Source organism: Xenopus tropicalis, chromosome 8 (genome assembly GCF_000004195.4).
Source record: "Xenopus tropicalis strain Nigerian chromosome 8, UCB_Xtro_10.0, whole genome shotgun sequence".
NCBI classification, from domain to species: Eukaryota; Metazoa; Chordata; class Amphibia; order Anura; family Pipidae; genus Xenopus; species Xenopus tropicalis.
The window spans coordinates 128,539,076-128,558,931 of record NC_030684.2 but is presented as its reverse complement, the minus strand read 5'-3'; the positions used below and the strand labels follow the sequence as shown (position 1 = coordinate 128,558,931).

The 19,856-nt window shown below is 42.5% G+C and overlaps 1 protein-coding gene across 3 annotated transcripts in view; it reads left to right on the top strand.

Moving 5' to 3' along the window:
- Positions 1-12,378, top strand: part of hjv (hemojuvelin BMP co-receptor) — a 31,413-nt gene extending 19,035 nt beyond the window's left edge. For all 3 annotated transcript variants that reach the window (XM_002938475.3, XM_031891528.1, XM_031891527.1), the window contains exons 2-4: positions 7,757-7,890; positions 8,279-8,787; positions 9,572-12,378. In XM_002938475.3, coding sequence (XP_002938521.2) covers positions 7,812-7,890; positions 8,279-8,787; positions 9,572-10,192 — 1,209 coding nt within the window. In that variant the 5' untranslated portion in view covers positions 7,757-7,811 and the 3' untranslated portion in view covers positions 10,193-12,378. The remainder of the gene's footprint in view (positions 1-7,756; positions 7,891-8,278; positions 8,788-9,571) is intronic.
- Positions 12,379-19,856: the final 7,478 nt, after the last annotated feature.

Here is a 19,856-nt window from a genome sequence, read left to right as displayed (position 1 = left end):
GGTACATTATTCCCTATAATTAATATGGCACAGGGAAGAAAGGCAGACCAATCAATTTACGGTACTAATGCTGAATGTTGTACAAACACTAGTGGTGCTGGGAAGTCCTAGTGGAATTATAGAAGGAAATTGCATGCTGTCCATTTCCAAATGACACATATACATGTAAGATGTTATTAGATATTTATATAAATGCAGTTTTCCATCATGTGTCAGGATGTGCTTTTTACCCACGCTCTCTCCTTCTCTGTTTAGTCCCCAGACAACTGAGAATAGGCCTAAATGTAAATACTACTGCATGTTTTTCACATTGGGAGTCTGAGAGAGTAAAGATATTTCCCAAATATTATAACAGAGAGGTAGACAATCCTACAGCAGAAGCACAACACCCACTTTGGTGCAACATAAATAGCCAGCAGATAGTAAAACATAAATAAACTTAAGGGTATCCATGTTCCAGTACTATATAACCAATGTATCAGTTGTAACTGAGAACACCACTGGAGTCACGAGTGTATACAGCGTCATAGACTAACATGGGTTTAATTTTTTTTGTAGCCCATAGGTGCACTAGTTGCTATTCTACGGGTGCATATATGGCATATATATATATATATATATATATATATATATATGTGTGTGTGTGTGTATAAAACATAGCTGTTTTCCCCTTTAGGACTGGGGGCCCCGCACTGACAGGGCTAAGAGAACGCTAGCTCTAGGCAGTCGCAATCAAATGAGATTAGAAAACGTTACCACTCCTTTACTCCATGTACTTCTAGAGTCATAAATAACCCTGATGTTATTGTTTGGGATAAGCTGTTTCTTCTAATCTTCATTCTCCGGGGCCCCCCGAGGCTGCACGTAGGGGTGGAGCAGGGTCCTTAGGGCGCTACATCATTTCACTCTAGGGTTAATGTGTTGTATTTGTAAAGTAATGCAAGGTCTTAGTATCAGCATAAAGGGGGGCCCGTGTATCTGTCCATTATATGCATCTGTAGGATCTCCCCCCCCCCCCCAACATCTGGCCACATGTTGATCTGGGAGGAAATTCTTCCCATCTCTTCTGAGAGCAATTAGTCCCGACTGCTAGAAGTTTGGCCGGCCAAGGCACTCCCAAGCACAGCTGCAGGATCTCTCTGCGTGCAGCAGGTGGAAGGAGAGGGGTGCCCCCATCGCTTGGACGTTGAGTACACGAACCTTTCCCAAGTGGGCTCTTTCCAATTGTTCTTTGATGCATGGAAAATTGCGGACAAATGGTTTATATAAGCTCAGGGTCAACACAACTCAGTGAAAGGGTCGGTTTAACATCCTTGTCCCCAGTGCAGGTGAAAAAAGATATATGGGTTATTTTTTTTGGGGGGGGGGTGAAAGAACTGTGCGAAATGCAGATGGTTTTTCTGCGGAAGAACACGCTGCGCGGTTTGGCGGCCGCCTCTGCTTGCGATAAAACATCTGCATCCCCACATAAATCTCCCCCCCCCCCGAGATGGACATGGCAATGGCAGTGGAAAACATTCAAACAATTTTATGGTTGGCTCAGCAGAAATATGCATAGGAGGCACACACACAGAGGCCGGGGGCCCCCAAAGCATTGCCAGCAGGAGGGCAACGTGTGGGAACTGCTTATTAGACAACTTCCCAATAGATGTGGGCGCTGTGATGTCACCGCAAGGTTTTGTCAGCTGTGAGGGGGGCACTGACAGATGCACCCGGGCCGCGGTTACAGCCGGTGAACGTAATGGGCACATAGGGGAAAATACACCCTGCCATAGGGCAAGGGCATCCCTTGGATTAGTAGTGCGTCCTAATGTGACCGTGGAGAATTTCGCTGTCTGAACGCCAGATTTTATGCCGTTATTTTACAAAAAGCGTATAAAAATTTTGCAGATTTTCCACCGTTTTTTTTATATGGCGAAGCCTTCCGATTTGTGGCCAATAAATCTGCCCCTAAGTCTGATGTAGAGAGTAATATTCTGATTTACAGTTGGTCTTCGGTTTTTACGATTTGTGGTTTTTGAACTATTTATCTTTTTGTTTAGCAGCTCTTCAGGTTGGAGTTTGGGCAGCTATCAGGTTGCTAGGGTTCAATTTAACCTGGCAACCAGGCTGTGGTTTGAACATAATAATAATTAACAATAATAATAAAATTGTAGCCTCGTAGGGCAAGAGGTTTCTGGTTGCCGGGGTCAGTGACCCCTATTTGAAAGCTGGAAAGAGTCAGAAGATGAAGGCAAGTAATTTAAAAACTATAACAAATTAAAAATCAAGACCAATTGAAAAGTTGTTAGGAATAAGTCATTCTATAACATACTAAACATTAACCTAAAGTGAAACACTCCTTTAACATTTTAGTGGGAGCTACCGTGTAGGAAAACATGGGGAGGAGAATGGAAGGAAGATTACATTTTTACATTCAGTGGGGATACTTGTTACCCACCTGGCTGAGAGGCTAGTGTTGGGCTATACAGCACTATTGTTGCCATCTTGACGTACTATAGACCTTTCCCCTTCCCATCTATAACTAATGACTGTCTATGGTATCTTACAGCAGCCCCTCTGGCATTTGCCAGAATCCACAGATTGCCAGCCCAGAAAAGGGGCATCCTTGGAGGTCCAACCATTGTTCAGGGCCTCTCTTGAAGGTCCAACCATTGTTCAGGGCCCCCCTTGAAGGTCCAACCACTGTTTAGGGCCTCTCTTGAAGGTCCAACTGCTGTTCAGGGCCGCTCTTGAAGGTCCAACCATTGTTCAGGGCCCCCCTTGAAGGCCCAACCGCTGTTTAGGGCCTCTCTTGAAGGTCCAACCATTGTTCAGGGCCCCCCTTGAAGGTACAACCTCTGTCAAGGGCCTCTCTTGAAGGTCCAACCTCTGTTTAGGGCCTCTCTTGAAGGTCCAACCACTATTGAAGGTCCCCCTTGAAGGTTCGACCATTGTTCAGGGCCCCCCTTGAAGGTCCGACCATTGTTCAGGGCCCCCCTTGAAGGTCCGACCATTGTTCAGGGCCCCACTTGAAGGGCCAATCAATGTTCAAGATCCCACTTTGCTCATGAAAGGAGTAGAGATATAGGAAACTGTTGATATATCAGTCATTGGGCTATAGTTTGCAGTATGCAGAATATTTTCTTACCTAAACCCATTCTATGTTGCTGAAAGTAATACAGGGCTACTAATGGGGCACCACTTTTTCATGAACTGTGTGCATTAGCCCAGGGGCTGTATGAAGCCTGTGCAGCAGGCCTGTCTAACAGCTGAGCGGCATTAGCAACGCATTCCTCTGCATGACAGGCCAAACTGTACTGCTGCTAAAGCTCTGACCCAGAGAGGGTGGCAGGCAGATGGCCGGAAGGCTTACAAATCATGGGAGACGTACAGTTCTGCCTGGCTTAATGTACTGTATATCTCAGTGTTGAAGGACCCACACCCAAGCTGTACCTGTCTACCCTGCTCTGACCCTCTACCCCCAACCTGACCTGCAACAGTTTTACCCTGCAGCTTCAGATGGAGAAAATAATCTGAAACCCGTAAACCACATTAAACTACGTGCTACCTATTCAATAGCGCAGCTTCACTGTTTATTGACCCAAACCCACACAGTGTCCGCCCGAACCTAACCCAGCCTGCCATATTGCTATTTATTTATTTATGTACCCACAGCCTGCTCATCCATCTCTAGGGTTGCCACATTTTCTACAAAACAATCACCAGCTTCTTATGCTTTTGCACCAGCTTCCAATAATTACCCCTTATTGGGGGCAGAACAGCCCTATTGGGTTTATTTCATGGTTAAATGATTCCCTTTTCTCTGTAATAATAAAACAGTACCTGTACTTGATCCCAACTAAGATATAATTACCCCTTATTGGGGCAGAACAGCCCTATTGGGTTTATTTAATGGTTAAATTATTCCCTTTTCTCTGTAATAATAAAACAGTACCTGTACTTGATCCCAGCTAAGATATAATTACCCCTTATTGGGGCAGAACAGCCCTATTGGGTTTATTTAATGGTTAAATGATTCCCTTTTCTCTGTAATAATAAAACAGTACCTGTACTTGATCCCAGCTAAGATATAATTACCCCTTATTGGGGCAGAACAGCCCTATTGGGTTTATTTAATGGTTAAATGATTCCCTTTTCTCTGTAATAATAAAACAGTACCTGTACTTGATCCCAGCTAAGATATAATTACCCCTTATTGGGGCAGAACAGTCATATTGGGTTTATTTAATGGTTAAATGATTCCCTTTTCTCTGTAATAATAAAACAGTACTTGTACTTGATCCCAACTAAGATATAATTACCCCTTATTGGGGCAGAACAGTCCTATTGGGTTTATTTCATGGTTAAATGATTCCCTTTTCTCTGTAATAATAAAACAGTACTTGTACTTGATCCCAACTAAGATATAATTACCCCTTATTGGGGCAGAACAGCCCTATTGGGTTTATTTCATGGTTAAATGATTCCCTTTTCTCTGTAATAATAAAACAGTACCTGTACTTGATCCCAACTAAGATATACAGCAATTACCCCTTATTGGGGGCAGAACAGCCCTATTGGGTTTATTTCATGGTTAAATGATTCCCTTTTCTCTGTAATAATAAAACAGTACCTGTACTTGATCCCAACTAAGATATAATTACCCCTTATTGGGGGCAGAACAGCCCTATTGGGTTTATTTCATGGTTAAATGATTCCCTTTTCTCTGTAATAATAAAACAGTACCTGTACTTGATCCCAACTAATCCCTATTGGAGGCAAAACAATCCTATTGGGTTTATTCAATTTTTTAATTATTTTTAACAGACTTAAGTTATGGAGATCCAAATTACGGAAAGATCTCTTATCCGGAAAACCCCAGGTCCTGGGCATTCTGGATAACAGGTCACATACCTGTACCTGCAGTGACCCAAGCCTCTGCAGAACTCTAGCATAGGGCCGCTGAGTCCCTTCCCATGGCCAGTAGCCTATTTAAGATAAGATAAGGGGAAATACCCACAGAGGGTTAAGTTACCCTTTACAACAGTTTCATTAAATAATCCAACAGCCATTAGTATCACAGAGTGGTGTGTGGGCTCCAGTGTAGCCAGCAGGAAATCTCATGCCACAGAGCTAGTAAAACCCACAGAACCTGACACAGCTTGCATTTGGCCCACTTTGGGAAAACCCAGACCAGAACTCTTCCCTTACAGGAAATGTGACTTACAGATTGAATAGCACAGAACCTGAGCCCCGCAGCATTTCATCTGCTGGGAAACCGATACCGGGATTTTAATAAGCAGCTAAACCGGCACACAGAGCTTGCATTTCACTCGGTAACCGAAGCACGGAGCAGGGCGGCTACAGGGAAACTGATACAACCTTTAATATACATGGAAACTGGCCCATGGGACGTGCAGTGCTGTGTAATTCAACCGCAGAGCATTTAATCTACAGGGGAAAGCAACGCGCAGCAATAGCACGGCACAGTGTAACAAAGCCGCCGTGATTTTACTCTCTTAGTGGTGGGGGGGAATGTAATAAAAGTCACAAACTTTTGCATTGGGTCTAGTATCCTATAGCAACCAATTAATAGGTAGCATTAACTGACTGCTTGTTTAAAAAGCAAGAATATTATTGGTTGCTATGGGTTACTAGACCTGCTGTGATTTTTATAAATCCCAAAGGGGCGGGTATATAAAGAATGACGGCTTGTTAGGTTGTACCAGGTTTGGGTAATGGTCAGGATTTTGTCAACCCACACATTAGTACCTCCTACATTTTGGGGGGTGGGGGTCCAAGCCCACACTTAAGATCTCTATATCCCTACAGGAACTTGCTCTAAAGTTCCTGACATGGAAGCAACATATACATTTATTATGGTCCATCTGTAAACTTTCCCAAAAACTTGAAATTAAAGTGATAATGACACCTTCCATCTTTTCTCTGGATCAAACTCAGTATCACTTTAAAAACCTACTTAGCGCTATTTCTACTTTCTTAAACTACCCTCTTAGCCCTGCTTCACCCTCTGACTTACCTGTGTCCGACTCCATGATGCCTTCTTCCACTGCTGCTGAAGCTGTGATGTCACACTTGGGGGGCAGGGCTAAGACCTAATATGGCTGAAGCACCAATATAAACAATATCTCCCACCCATGCACAGATAAGTAGCAGGCAAATTGGGGTGGGGGTGGAGCAAGGGTTTTATGAATAGCACTATGTAGGCTTATTCCATGATACTGATATGTTCCTGTAAAAAGCTGGAATGTGTCAGCAGTATCACTTTGCTGTCCGGTTGCTAAGGTCAGTGATCCTGGAATCCAGAAGAAATATTTATTGGGAAGATATACCTTTCTGTTTATTCATTCTGGCACTGAAACAAATGCCTAGTTACAAGGGTCAGTCAACGTAGCCCAAAAAAATGTTATCTAACGATAGCACAAAGATAAAATACAGATTAATTGATACAATATAGGGTCAGGGAGGGCTTTGCCTTGGCCCCATACAGCCAATGTAGGCCATGTTTATTGCAGTCACTCTGTATTTTATATGTGGACCCATTTATTTTGTATGAATTGTTAGCATTTCTATTCTGCCTTTTTCCGGCCTGCGATTAAAAATGCTGGCTGTGGGGTCAGTGACCCCAGCAACCAACACACTGACAGGGAGGCTGCAATATTATTTCTTTCTATTGATGATTTCTCCAGTTAGTTTAGGTGGGCTCCCCCCTGTAGCAGTGCTGCCGCTGGATAATAAAATCTGGGGGTGATAATTTGCAGTAGGGTTTTTGGAAAGCGCGGTGACCTCACTCGGCGCTGCCGTCTCAGCTTACTCCCTTCCCAGTGCCAGCTTCCACACTTTCTCAGGACTGTGGGAATTTTCATAAGCGGCACTTAGCAGGCCTGCCAGCTGCGGGATTAGAACTGCTGGCACAGGCGCGGGATGACTCACTGAGTGCTGGACAACTGCCCACTCGTTTAAATACCACTTGAGATTTAAGAAGCGACGGCTCAGGCCGGCCAAGCTGGGATGTGTCATATCCATAATTTAGCCAGCTCCTAAATCTGCAATTACATCTAGTCCTTTTGCCCAAAATATTTCATCTGTGCCGAAAGCACCAAGCTCATTTTACGGCGATGAACCCTTAATTTCATCTTCCCTTGAGCAAGTGAGGCTTTCCTGGGAATCGCACTTTTTTGGGTTAAAAACAAAGGATTTCTAGTACAGTTATGGCACCTGTTATCCAGAATGCTCGGGACTCAGGGCTTTCTGGATAAGGGACCTTTCTGTAATTTGGATCTCCATACCTTAAGTTTACTAAAAAATGATTTAAACATGAAATAAACCCAATAGGGCTGTTCTGCCCCAATAAGGGGTAATTATATCTTAGTTGGGATCAAGTACAGGTACTGTTTTATTATTACAGAGAAAAGGGAATCATTTAACCATGAAATAAACCCAATAGGGCTGTTCTGCCCCCAATAAGGGGTAATTATATCTTAGTTGGGATCAAGTACAGGTACTGTTTTATTATTACAGAGAAAAGGGAATCATTTAACCATTAAATAAACCCAATAGGGCTGTTCTGCCCCCAATAAGGGGTAATTATATCTTAGTTGGGATCAAGTACAAGATACTGTTTTATTATTACAGAGAAAATGGAAATCATTTTTAAAAATTAGAATTATTTGCTTGTCTATACAGAAGAACATGCTGTATCTCCTGTTTTATATCAAGCTGATTCCTTACAGATTACCTGTTTATTTTACAGGCAGAGGATGAGTCGATGAGGAGGTGAAAGCAGAGGGCGATTGTGATAGATTGGAATGGGTAAACGCCATCTTCCAACATGTTTAGACAGTGTCCTTTTCAAGACGGTCCTTCTGCTTATCTTCTGCGAGCAAGGTAACGAGGGCTAATTACACCAACACGCATTAACCAGGAGGTGCATGTCATTTAGCATTTCCCCAATAAAGCTGACTAGGTCTTATCATTTCTCTATCTATAGTTTAAGTTGACCATGCACATTAGGTTCCACTGGTTTGCCATAGTGCTCCAATATGGACCTTGTCCAGAGGTATTTTCCACCTAGTTTAATAGATATGTGGGCCCATTCTAGCCATATATCAACTGGGTGTTTCTATGTTTGGCCCCATACATGGGACAACAAGATGCCAATTGACTAGTTGACAATGCACATTAGGATCCACTGGTTTTCCAAGGTCCCTAAATAGGTAGATCTGTACCTACATTTCTGCTGCAAGCCTAATAATGCTCTTTAATTTTCCTGCAGTGAATGCCCAGTGTAAGATCATCAAATGCAATTCAGAATATGTGTCTGCTACATTAAACTTGAGGGGTTCCGGCAGAAATGCAGAGATTCAGAAGTGCAATGCCCTGCGCTCCTATTCCCAATGTACCCGCAAAACTGCCCGCACCTGCCGCGGAGACCTGATCTACCACTCTGCAGTGCACATCATTGAAGATCTCATGATTCAGCACAACTGTTCCAAAGAGGGGCCTACAGCATCACCCAGGCCCCAACCTCCCCAGCCTCGCCCCGAAGGCCCCAGGAAACAGGAGGCCTGTGATTATGAGAGAACTTTCCGCGAGAAGCATGGCAAGATTCCAAAGTATCTCCACTGTGGGGTGTTTGGGGACCCTCATGTACGCACTTTTAGTGGTGACTTTCAGACGTGTCGAGTGAACGGGTCATGGCCTCTGTTGGATAATGAATACCTGTTTGTCCAAGCAACCAGCTCACCACTCTCCACTATGTCCAATGCCACAGTTACTACTAAGGTAAAAACCATTGCAGATTCGTCCCTATGAACTTCATTCAAAGCAAGCATGGCAAAAAAACACCATCTACAGGGCTTTTTTTAAATGACTTCAGTGTGGTTTAGGTTTGGGCAATAACTACCCCTAGGTTGCGCTGTTGGTTTTCAAAAGCCTTATGTCATCATTCCTAGGACGTCATAACAGGGCTAATATTTGCAAATTCCCTAAGGTCTTCCAAAACCTCCCTTAGGTTCTACCATGATAGTTATTCTAATTGATAATGGGCCTGTATCCAGGAGATATTAACGTGGATCCAGTCTTTGGTAGATGCTCTAGTCTACCCAACCAAGTTGATCTAAATTCCTTTCCAGCAGCTGAACACTGTCCCCTTCCTGTAGAACATTGCAGGAGTTTCAAAGCTGGACCTTGTTAGAGAAGCCACCATTAGAAGCCAAATAAGCTCCCTAGGGCCCACTACAAGCAGACAAGAAAAAGGGAAAGTTGTGCTCAACCACTAAATTGTCAACCATTAGGCGTTGGTGCAATGAGGCTGTGACCACAAAATACATATAAACAACCGCAAAAAATTCTCTGCACTCACCCATTATCAATATGTAGAAATAGGACATTAGGACATGTCCTAATGTCCTATTTCTATATATTGATAATGGGTGAGTGCAGAGGATTTTTTGCGGTTGTTTATACCCACTACAAGCAGGACAGGCATTTTTACACATAAACCTGGATTTACAGAGGTATTGTTTTCTTGTTATTCTCCATAATGATGCTTTATTTATTCTCATAGATCACCATCATCTTCAAAAACATGAAGCAGTGCATAGATCAGAAGGTTTACCAAGCTGAAGTGGACAACTTACCAGCAGCCTTCGATGATGGCTCAGTCAATGGAGGTAGACGAGCGGGTGGAAGTAACCTTAAGATTTACGACAGGGAGCCCGGGAGCTTAATAGAGATCGAGGCCCCTTATATTGGAACCACCATACGAGTTCGCCAGTTGGCCAAGCAGCTTTCATTCTCCCTGCGCATGCCTGAGGACATCTCATTGGCTTTCCAAGAGGAACAGGACTTGCAGCTATGCATGGGAGGATGCCCAGCTAGCCAATTCATATCTAGGACTAAGGATGTTGGTAGGACAAGCTCTATCAGCACCGACAAGGCCAAATCTATGTGTAGAGCGAAACTCCCAGTTGAGGATGCTTATTTCCAGTCTTGTGTGTTTGATGTGGCCATATCTGGAGATGCCAACATGACAAATGCAGCCTACTATGCCTTGGAGGATGCCAAAGACTTTCTCCCTGAACCAGGAATGTTACATATATTCAGCACAGGAGCAGCAAATGGTCGGCATATACCTGTTGCCTTAATACTTCTGCTGTGCCTGGCTAACACCGTGCAGAACCTGTAGCTATTTGGGCGTTGCATGTTGCAAACAAAGGCCTGGACACAAATGTGAAGATGGTGGACCCAATGTTTGGCAGAAGCTAGATCATTGAAACTGATAGGATTGCCGTCAGTTCTGGTGCAATTCCTTTAGGCACAGCTATTGTACATCTCAGGGCCTATTGTACATATCACGCCTCTGCCAGAAAGACTCTAAATCCCAAACTATTTATCATAAAAACCCTTTTGGATGTTCTTCTGGATGTTCTATGTCACCACTGATCCAAATCACAATGGCCAATGTCATTACGGAACTTTATCACACAAACACCTATATATATATAAATATTAGGTCTTCAAGTAGGGGGGATAAAGGGCACAGACTATATGCCCTTTCACAAAAAAAACTATTTCAAAATGCACCTTCCTAAATCTGAAAGTATATATATATATATTTATATTTTATATTTAGAATGTTTGTTGGCTTAGCAGGAAAATATAGCTTAATAGGGCAGTTTATTTTCCACCATGTTCTTGTAAAATGATGGTTTTGCCCAAGCAGCCATTATCTCTCACTGGTTTGCAAACATCTTTATCACCTCCCACAGCCCTCCCATTGTTCTATAAAGCCCTAATAAGGAGCCAGAAGGGGTGTGGCCTGACATCATTGAAGGAGTGGTCAGGCAAACAGGGCTGTAAATGGAATTCTTCCTATCGGGCACAACTATAGGGCGATGACTTGTAGCATGTACAAACCAGTCCCATATAACTAAGGCACAATACACTTCAATAGTCATTTATGGAACTGCACATCAACATTTCAGATCCTTGTTGCTGTCTTTTTAGATTGAGTAAAGCAAATGAAACCCTAAAAAACAACTTACCGTATAGTTGCTCTTCTGAGCACTTTTGCAATTTACATTTAATATTTTCTAGTTTACGAGATAGTGGCACTTTTCATACTACTAATATGATGCTGTGCGCCACCTGTTGGTAATGTAGACCAACTGAAACATGAAGTTAGTGAAAAATGGAAAGCCTTGTGATGTTGTTCTGCTCAGAAAATTCAGTAAGTGAGCACAGAAGAGTCATCTGATGTTTCTCTGGTTGGTTCTAAGGGTAGCGACAATGCAAAACTTTTCCTTTTTTCACTTCATTTTACACCGACTGTGTCCAGTCATTGAAAATTAACAGCAGGTGGTTTTTTATATATAATATATCATATAGCAGTGTTAAAACTAATAATACGTTGAACACTAGAAGAGAGTTTATTAATACAAATTGCAAAAATGCTCAGAGGAGCACACAGAGTGAGTTTACATTACATAGTAATATGTTAACATATATACATATTTTAGGTTGAAAAAAGACCATCCATGGAGTTCAACCTGCCTGCACTTATCTGAGTTCAAAAATCTAAAATGAGAATGAACCATTAAATCCCACATTTCCAATCCGGCCCTATTGTGGTCCAGTAAGGCTGCACTGGTCTCTCACCACCAGGTGGCGACAGTTCATAGCATAAACCTTATGAAACCTGAGCGACAAGACGGTTGTAGCAGATTTATTAGCGTGTATTATTAGCGCAAGGCATTTCAATAGCATTAAAAGTACAGAGAATATCTGTGCAAATGGTACGATCCAGCAGCACTGGGGTTAAACCACTGTAGATAAGTATCGGTTGCCTGGACAGAAATATTTAATATATTGAGGTTGAATGTTTTATTAAAAATGGGTTCTATTTTTTTGTGAGATTTGTTTTTATATGTTAAATTAATAGGGGGGACAGTGTGGGGTAAGTTGGAGCGCTGTATTTGTGGTTCTCTTTTCCTTCTCTAATGTAGAACTGACTGTCAGGCCTGACCGTGATTGTCCAGCAGGTGGTGCTGTTGTTTCTATTTCATTATATTAGCAGTATAAAAACTACTAATATCTTAAAAACCAGGGAAATAAATGAATGCTCATAAGCACATTACAGAAGAGCATATAGTTGAGTTTAATACTGATTAATATTCTCATTATCCTCCGCTGTGCAAAGGGTGCTGTTACAGTGAGAAATGAGTTGGCCAAGACACCTTTCTTTTCCTTTAGTCACTTTTCACTCAAAGGACATAGAAGAGGCTCAATAAATGGCCAAATGGTCAAATGTGGCCATTTATGTGGTACGCCAGAGCATAAAAGATGTGAATAAAGTCAGTTTGTCCCCTGTCATCTTTATTTATCTATTTATTTTGGTATTGAACAGTGACATAAAGCTTCCAGTAGGTGTCACTGCTGCTTCATTATCTGTAGCCTCTATAGGGCTGAGCCTTTGGATCAGCACTGTGTGTTTAGCTGAGCACTTATCTCTTGTATCAATCTGTTCCAGTAAGTGCTAAACTCAACCAAACCATGGTCCAAAATGATGATATCATCCAAATAAGTCAATGCAACTGTGTGGGGGCCCCCAAAATATCAGGGCTCCTTGCCTCAGTGCAGTCTGCAGCGTGCATGTAGCTGCTCATTATATATATAGAGATGAGGTGGCACCTATAGAACAATGGCCGGGTCCTCCAGTGCCCAATCAGTAATACAGATGGCTCCCACAGACCGAGTTACTGCGGGAGGAGTTATGTAGTGAGAATATTGTGAATATGGGCCATACAGACGGGACTGAGGGTTGGAGTAGAGACCCACAAGGTTGCTTGTATAACCAGCAGGTTATGTGGTGTAGCTGAATGGCTTAAGCAGTGATCTTGATCTTACCGTAAGGCCTTGTAGCCACTTCCTAAGCAGCTTAATAATTAGGATTTAGTGCAAGTCAATTAGGATCCCAGTACAATACTTTCCCTGTAGTGTGGAGCTATTTGCAGATTTAGATCAAGTCTCCCCTGATGCTATGAATAGCATTTATATATATATATACAGGATATATGTTTATATATTCTATACAACACATGGTATTGGGAGGCCATATTCACATCTGATTTGTGGGTGCAACCAACCTTTCCATGCAAAGGTGTAACAATAGAGAGTCAATAGACTGTACTGCTCCCCTGCAAAGGTGTAACATTAGAGAGTCAATAGACTGTACTGCTCCCATGAAAAGGTGTAACATTAGAGAGTCAATAGACTGTGCTGCTCCCATGCAAAGGTGTAACATTAGAGAGTCAATAGACTGTGCTGCTCCCATGCAAAGGTGTAACATTAGAGAGTCAATAGACTGTGCTGCTCCCATGAAAAGGTGTAACATTAGAGAGTCAATAGACTGTACTGCTCCCATGCAAACTTGTAACATTAGAGAGTCAATAGACTGTGCTGCTCCCATGAAAAGGTGTAACATTAGAGAGTCAATAGACTGTGCTGCTCCCATGAAAAGGTGTAACATTAGAGAGTCAATAGACTGTGCTGCTCCCATGAAAAGGTGTAACATTAGAGAGTCAATAGACTGTGCTGCTCCCATGAAAAGGTGTAACATTAGAGAGTCAATAGACTGTGCTGCTCCCATGCAAACGTGTAACATTAGAGAGTCAATAGACTGTACTGCTCCCATGCAAACGTGTAACATTAGAGAGTCAATAGACTATACTGCTCCCATGAAAAGGTGTAACATTAGAGAGTCAATAGACTGTGCTGCTCCCATACAAAGGTGTAACATTAGAGAGTCAATAGACTGTGCTGCTCCCATACAAAGGTGTAACATTAGAGAGTCAATAGACTGTGCTGCTCCCATGCAAACGTGTAACATTAGAGAGTCAATAAACTATACTGCTCCCATGAAAAGGTGTAACATTAGAGAGTCAATAGACTGTGCTGCTCCCATACAAAGGTGTAACATTAGAGAGTCAATAGACTGTACTGCTCCCGTGCAAAGGTGTAACATTAGAGAGTCAATAGACTGTACTGCTCCCATGCAAAGGTGTAACATTAGAGAGTCAATAGACTGTGCTGCTCCCATGAAAAGGTGTAACATTAGAGAGTCAATAGACTGTGCTGCTCCCATGAAAAGGTGTAACATTAGAGAGTCAATAGACTGTACTGCTCCCATGCAAAGGTGTAACATTAGAGAGTCAATAGACTGTGCTGCTCCCATGCAAAGGTGTAACATTAGAGAGTCAATAGACTGTACTGCTCCCATGCAGAGGTGTAACGTTAGAGAGTCAATAGACTGTACTGCTCCCATGCAAAGGTGTAACATTAGAGAGTCAATAGACTATACTGCTCCCATGCAAAGGTGTAACGTTAGAGAGTCAATAGACTGTACTGCTCCTGTGCAAAGGTGTAACATTAGAGAGTCAATAGACTATACTGCTCCCATGCAAAGGTGTAACATTAGAGAGTCAATAGACTATACTGCTCCCATGCAAAGGTGTAACATTAGAGAGTCAATAGACTATACTGCTCCCATGCAAAGGTGTAACGTTAGAGAGTCAATAGACTGTACTGCTCCCGTGCAAAGGTGTAACATTAGAGAGTCAATAGACTGTGCTGCTCCCATGCAAAGGTGTAATATTAGAGAGTCAATAGACTGTACTGCTCCCATGCAAAGGTGTAACATTAGAGAGTCAATAGACTGTACTGCTCCCATGCAAAGGTGTAACATTAAAGAGTCTATAGACTGTACTGCTCCCATGCAAAGGTGTAACATTAGAGAGTCAATAGACTATACTGCTCCCATGCAAAGGTGTAACATTAGAGAGTCAATAGACTGTACTGCTCCCATGCAAAGGTGTAACATTAGAGAGTCTATAGACTGTACTGCTCCCATGCAAAGGTGTAACATTAGAGAGTCTATAGACTGTACTGCTCCCATGCAAAGGTGTAACATTAGAGAGTCAATAGACTTTACTGCTCCCATGCAAAGGTGTAACATTAGAGAGTCTATAGACTGTACTGCTCCCATGCAAAGGTGTAACATTAGAGAGTCTATAGACTGTACTGCTCCCATGCAAAGGTGTAACATTAGAGAGTCTATAGACTGTACTGCTCCCATGCAAAGGTGTAACATTAGAGAGTCTATAGACTGTACTGCTCCCATGCAAAGGTGTAACATTAGAGAGTCTATAGACTGTGCTGCTCCCATGCAAAGGTGTAACATTAGAGAGTCAATAGACTGTGCTGCTCCCATGCAAAGGTGTAACATTAGAGAGTCAATAGACTGTACTGCTCCCATGCAAAGGTGTAACATTAGAGAGTCAATAGACTGTACTGCTCCCATGCAAAGGTGTAACATTAGAGAGTCAATAGACTGTTCTGATCCCATGCAAAGGTGTAACATTAGAGAGTCAATAGACTGTTCTGATCCCATGCAAAGGTGTAACATTAGAGAGTCAATAGACTGTTCTGATCCCATGCAAAGGTGTAAAATTTGTCTGGGTCACTGACCCCGGCAGCCAAAAATCTATTGCTCTTTGAGACTACAGTTTCATTGTTACTGTCACTTTTTATTACTTGCTTTTCTATTTAGATCGTCTCCTATTCATATTCCAGTTTCTCATTCAACCCCCTGCCTGGTTACTAGGGTAATTTGGACGCTAGCAACCATATAGTTGCTAAAATTCCAAATGGGAAATAAAAAAATAAAGACCAACTGCAGGAGTTTTACTCTCTACAACATACTAAAAGTTACAGCTGAACAACCCCATTAAGGCTTGGGTGGGCCCCCCCTGCAATATTGTGCATCAGACCCATTAACCTCATGTTACTCCCGCGGGGTTTCTCCCGGTCTCTGCACCGTACTGTCAGGGTATGAGACTGCAGCTGGACTTGCTGGGCCACCCTAGTGTGTATGTGCCTCTGTACTGTATTGGGTGAGGGCACATCTCAGCTCTACGTGTTTGGCTCTGTACATACGTGTAAGGGTTGCCAAATCTCTGGCCTCAGCTGAGTTCAGCAGGATCTTCTTACAGTGAGAAGCGTAAAATGGGGATATGAAACCTGCCGCCCCAAGCGGGACTCCCAGTTCCCAGAATCCTCAGCCGCTTATTGGCAGTTGTACTTCCCAGAAACCCAGTATTCTTCCCTCTCCAACTTTCCATACTCACGCACTGACCTTTCCTCCTTATGTTTTGTGTTCCTCTCGCTTAGCATTGGGATCAAGTAAGGGGACAGGCATGCCAACGGCTTATCAACAATAGCCAAGGTTCAAAGGGCTTTTGGAATTCCGCAACTTATTATTGCTCTCACTTTCCCTTTCTTCTTGTTTGGCACTTTCTGTTTTAAAGGATAAGTAAACCTTAAAAAAATGAATGTAAAATTGCTCAGGTGCTTTACTAAACACTTCATTATTCATTATTTATTTTTACTTTCTGAGCAAATATAATGAATTTTGTAACAACAGAGTCCCCTGCTGGTCAGTTCCTGTAACTGTACAGTCAGAGAGATATACCTTTAGAAGGAAAACGGAGAAGGCTTCTGACATTGCTCTGCTCAGGAAAGAAATGGGAAAGGGCATCTGAGAGTTCTGATTTCTTTCCTGAGCAAAGCAACTTCTTTTAGGATTGGCTGGGATTCGAGCCAGGATCCTCCAGGGTAACTATTGGGCCAGGAGAGCAGCTGCTGGGTTTTCTTTTCTCTGATTTACTCTGATCCTCACTTATTCTCAGGTTTTCACCTTGCCCTCCTATCATAACCATGCAGAAATATTAATCAGCCAATCAGAGCTGGCCCAGCCCTATTTAAACCCTTCCTTGACCTCACTTCCTTGCTTGAGCATTAGCCTCGCATAGCTTGGGCACTCTGGCTTGTCTCTACTTCTTGACTTCACTCCCATTCCTGCTCCTGTCATTGTTCCTGAGTTTGTGCCACCTAACCTAGGCATGCCACCTTTTCCCTCCAAACTTATCAGCCAGTGTCGAGGGAGGATGGTGATGATGTCACAGGGGGTGGGGTGGCACATCAGGGTCCGTGGGCAGTGTATGGCACTTACATTGCCGGTAAATTTGTAATAACGGGACTGGCCGTAGGGTTGCCACCATTTTAGAACTTTTCTACCAGCCAGGGTTGGGGGTGGGTCCATAATGGAATGGGCTGTGATGCTGAGGGGTGGGGCCATGACATCAAGGGGCGGAGCAATAACATTGAGAGGAGGGAGTCATACTGGGGACTTATCATGAAACTGGGGGTTCAGTGAGTATGGAAGCTAGGAGGTAGATAAGGAGGCAGGCCATGGCAGATTGTACATTGCTGGTAAATTTGGAATCCTGGCCCTAGCCTTGGCTAGTATTTTACCAGCTTGGTTAGTGAAATAACAGCTAGGTTGCAACCCTACCTGGTCCTAGCAGGTGATTTACCTGCAAGGCCTGTAAACTACCAGCCAGGTAGCAACCCTGCTCTTCACTTGATCCATGAGTAGTACAGTTACATGAACTGACCAGCAGGTAGCGCTATTGTTATAAAATTAATTATATTGGCAGTTACTAAAAACTTAATTAGCTCATAAACCGAAAACAATAACAATGCATTTAAATTGCAAAAGTGCAGTTTGACCACTGCTTATGTCCCTGGTTAAACGCCTAAAGCTTATTGGGTAGTTGCTAGATAACACATGCCCCACTGCCCTATTTCAAGTTGAATAGCCCCCCCCCCCCCCCCGGCCAGCAGCTTATTTATATAAACTATATTACATCCTTCCAAACAAAAAAGCACAGTATATTATATTTATATGTACACAAACACAATAGTACGCTTTAATGAGAAAATAAAAAATGAATGTGCGTTTCCCCTATAAGACCAATAAAAGAGGGCAAAGTGAGCCAGAGAGAAAATGAAAGTGCAAGTTGGAGAAAACAAGGGCACAATAAATAATAATAAAGCAATTAGTAAACAGACGGTTGCCATCAACATCACCCTGTTATTGTTGGTCCATATCAAGAAGCCTTGGCAGAAATAAACATTAACGAGGGAAAACAAAAACAGTAATGCTGGCAACATCAGAGGGGGAAATAAATGTTATGCAATCAGGGGGGGAAGGAGGGAGCGCCCGCGAGGGCTTACAGGGCTGGTTGGCTGGGCCCAACGGGTTTTTCCCCAGTGTCCAGCTGGCCAAATCCGACCTTTGTTGTTGAGTTTCCCTATTGAGAACTGTGGTGAACTCTATTTTCACTTTTGGTCAATATTTTCCTTTCATTCCATCTACAAGGCAAGTCCAGACTGGCAATCTGTGGGTTCTGGCAAATGCCAGAGGGGCTGCTGTAAGGTGCCATAGACAGTATTTGATCCCAACTAAGATATAATTACTCCTTATTGGGGGCAGAACAGCCCTATTGGGTTTATTTCATGTTTAAATGATTCCCTTTTCTTTGTAATAATAAAACAGTACCTGTACTTGATCCCAACTAAGATATAATTACCCCTTATTGGGGGCAGAACAGTCCTATTGGGTTTATTTAATGGTTAAATGATTCCCTTTTCTCTGTAATAATAAAACAGTACCTGTACTTGATCCCAACTAAGATATAATTACCCCTTATTGGGGGCAGAACAGCCCAATTGGGTTTATTTAATAGTTAAATGATTCCCTTTTCTCTGTAATAATAAAACAGTATCTGTACTTGATCCCAACTAAGATATAATTACCCCTTATTGGGGGCAGAACAGCCCTATTGGGTTTATTTCATGGTTAAATGATTCCCTTTTCTCTGTAATAATAAAACAGTACCTGTACTTGATCCCAACTAAGATATAATTACCCCTTATTGGGGGCAGAACATTACTATTGTGTTTACTGTTTTAATTATTTTTTTAGTAGAGGTAACGTATGGAGATCCAAATTACGGAAAGAAACCTTTTCTGGAGAACCCCAGGTCCTGAGCATTTTGATAACAAGTCCCATATCTCTCTATGGCTTCTCTATCTCTCTGTCTAATTATCTATCAATCTATCTATCTATCCATCTATCTATCATCTATCTATCTATCTATCCATCTACCTATATCTATATCTATCTCTTTTCTTTCTTTCTTTCTTTCTTTCTTCTATTTGTCTATATCTTTCTTTCATCCTATTATCTATCTATCATCTTTCTTTATTTCTTCCTTTCTTTCTGTCCATTTGTCTATCTATCTCTATTTCTTTCTTTCTATTATCTATATATCCTCTATCTATCTATTCATTCATCTGTCTGTCTGTATATCTGTCTGTCTATCTATCTGCATTCTCCTGCCAGACACTCCACTGGGCCAGATTCAGATTTTGTTGGTGCCAATCTACCCTAAGATATTTGCAGACAAGATGGGCACAAAGTTCATGCCATCGGGGGTATATATGGAACAGCTGTATATAAACTGCCACAGTGCCAGGGGTATAAACAGATAACCAACAATAAGAACCAATGAGAGATCCTTCCCAGGTTCTGCTATGGATCAGACTGATTGTGAAGCTCTCCGGCTGCCCAGCCTGACTCATGTGCAGAACAGCTCGCATCCTGTTTACTGAGAGCAGCAATGCACGGAATGTTTCTTGAGTCGCTCTTGGAACATTTCATAGTAATGGGCAAATTCTTCAACCTCCATCCCACTCACTGATAGGGCGCATGTACTCAATGAGCTGTTTGGGGTTCTTGCTGTATCCTGTACTAACCCACGCTGGGGGAGTGGGCTCATCTCCATGGGGGTTCTTGCTGTATCCTGTACTAACACACGCTGGGGGAGTGGTGTGCACACCTTTAAATTAACTTTTAGAATGTTATAGAATTATCAGTTAGCAACTTT